The 2,220-nt window shown below is 34.7% G+C and overlaps 1 protein-coding gene across 1 annotated transcript; it reads right to left on the bottom strand.

Annotated features, from left to right (window-relative positions):
- Window positions 1-364: 364 nt before the first annotated feature.
- On the bottom strand, window positions 365-1,388 carry LOC139844768 (basic endochitinase-like). The gene has a single exon (XM_071834993.1). The coding sequence runs from the start codon at window positions 1,347-1,349 to the stop codon at window positions 450-452; it is 900 nt and encodes a 299-aa protein (XP_071691094.1). The 5' UTR covers window positions 1,350-1,388; the 3' UTR covers window positions 365-449.
- Between the last annotated feature and the right edge of the window lie 832 nt (window positions 1,389-2,220).

Below are 2,220 nucleotides of genomic sequence, written 5' to 3'. Positions count from 1 at the left end.
GCAAGATGTTTCTTATTTCCCGCGAATACAACGGTCTTCAGCATTCTTTCGGTGACTCGATGTGTTCGTCGAATATGTTTTGGTCCTTGCCTGTACTTCGAGTTGATTGGTCGCTGACTCACTAGCCTTGTTAACGTTTCCACTTTATTGGTGGTTAGGTTTAGTTTGATTAGTTTTGTCTGTTGTTTTAGGTATGTTGCGGGTGTTGATTAGGGCTTTTGTTACCTGTTATATCCGTTTGTACTATATTGATTTTCGAATCCGTTTTTATATAATAATATTACGTATTTACGAAAGAAAAAAAAAGAAAAAAAAGAAGAAGATGAATTTGTAAGTACATCAGCAGAAAAATAAAATCAAGAGATGACACCAAAGTTCCAACTTTATTTAGTTATAGCATACAAGCTTATATTTGATTGTTATACAATCATACATGATGAACCTCCCACTTAAACGCTGCTCTTAATAGCATCACCATACCCTGAAACATTATCGAAATATCGATTCCAGAGCATAACACCTCCATAGTTTCCAGACTGCTTAACAAACGGTAAAACTTTAGATATCAATTCTTGCCTTGGAATATGACCACTTCCCGCACACTCGTTCGATGTTGAAGCTGGTAGTCCAATAAATATTTTACTAGAAGACAATGATGACGTCCACTGACGCCACGAGCTCATAAAACTGTTAAAATCCTCAGATTTATACTCACATTGAGGATTATTATAAAACTGGACCCAAACATAATCAAACAAGTGAGTATTTAGTGCATTTCCAAGTTTTGCATCTGGAAATGGACATTGTGGTGCTGCAGTCAAGTAAACCTTTTTACCACCTTGTTGACCATGGTCAAGTAAGCTTCTAGCAAGAACAGCATAATGAGTCTCACCCTGTTCTATATCGAAATCAACACCATCTAAAACAGCATCACCAAGTGGTCTTGAATTCGATTGACCACCAAGAAAGTTGTTCCATATATAATCTGCTAACTTTTTGGCATCATCAGCTGACGACAACGAATAAGTGTTGGTTGAACCACCTATCGAGAGCATGACTTTGACACCGACTTCTTGACAATTGTGAATGGCTCGGCTAACCGTTTGGCACCCGTTGTTGGCTGGATCGCAATGACCAGCGAGGTTTATTTGAGGAGTTTGGCCATTGCCAAATGTAGAGAGGAAAGCAATGTTAACGATTTTGTATTTTCCAGATCGACACGTGTCTGTGAGCCTACCCTCTCTTTCATCTTGACCCCAGTATACTACGAGATCGCCGGCCTCGGATATCGAGGCTAAGGCTAACAAGATCAAGAGAGTGGTGGACAGAAGTAGTAAGTAAGGGTTCATAGTTGTTTTTGTGTTTTCATTTGGAGTTGAAGGGTGCTATATTTATAGAGGATATACATTTAAGAACCTCAAAAACTCCAATGGCTAGTCTAGTGGTGGAGACTTAGAAATATCTTGCGGATAGGAGGGGTCCTCGCCCTCACAATAAGTAGTTTAGATTTGTATACCTTGAGTTATGAATGTTTCAACATATGAATTAAACAATTTGGAGTCTATATGAAAATGATATAGTCAAAATGACTTGCTAAATTTGCATTATTAACAAATTTACTTCATCTTTTGCGTATCCCTCAGGCATTTTCAACTGAAATCAACTCCAAACTAAATAAGTATCGTAATTTCAAGAAATCGATTTAAATGATGGATTAATATTGCTACCGTAAATATGGCTATATATATGTTTAACCTAATTAAATGCACATTTTTTTAAGTAGACTTTACATATTAGAAAAATTCTGCCATTCAAAACTTTCATTCAAATTCCGCAATTAGGCTTTTAATAATTTAAAGCCTAATTTCAAGAACTTTATATAATGTTTTTTTTGTCTCAATTGTTGCTAGATAGACAATTTATATGAAACTATTGACATAGTAATGTGTACAATTAAAATGAGATGAAGGAACTAATTATACGCGAGGTTTACTATATAAATCTTTAAACCATTTCCAACATTGCAATTATTGATTTATTTTATGTAAGATTAAAGTAGAGTGCAATCAATATGAATCTTACGAGAACATACTTAATTTGAAATCATATCAATTTTAGCTTGACTGAAATAAGCTTTTTTAAGCAGCTTAAAAATATAAGTTAGAAGTTTATGGAAGGAAACATTACACCTTATATCATTAATATTTTGTCTTTAAATGT

Source organism: Rutidosis leptorrhynchoides, chromosome 4 (genome assembly GCF_046630445.1).
Source record: "Rutidosis leptorrhynchoides isolate AG116_Rl617_1_P2 chromosome 4, CSIRO_AGI_Rlap_v1, whole genome shotgun sequence".
Lineage (NCBI taxonomy): Eukaryota > Viridiplantae > Streptophyta > Magnoliopsida > Asterales > Asteraceae > Rutidosis > Rutidosis leptorrhynchoides.
This window is presented reverse-complemented; position numbering and strand designations above follow the sequence as displayed.

Bases quoted from the DNA above. Each gene is read 5' to 3' on its own strand.
- LOC139844768 (XM_071834993.1), bottom strand. From the start codon at position 1,349: ATGAACCCTTACTTACTACTTCTGTCCACCACTCTCTTGATCTTGTTA.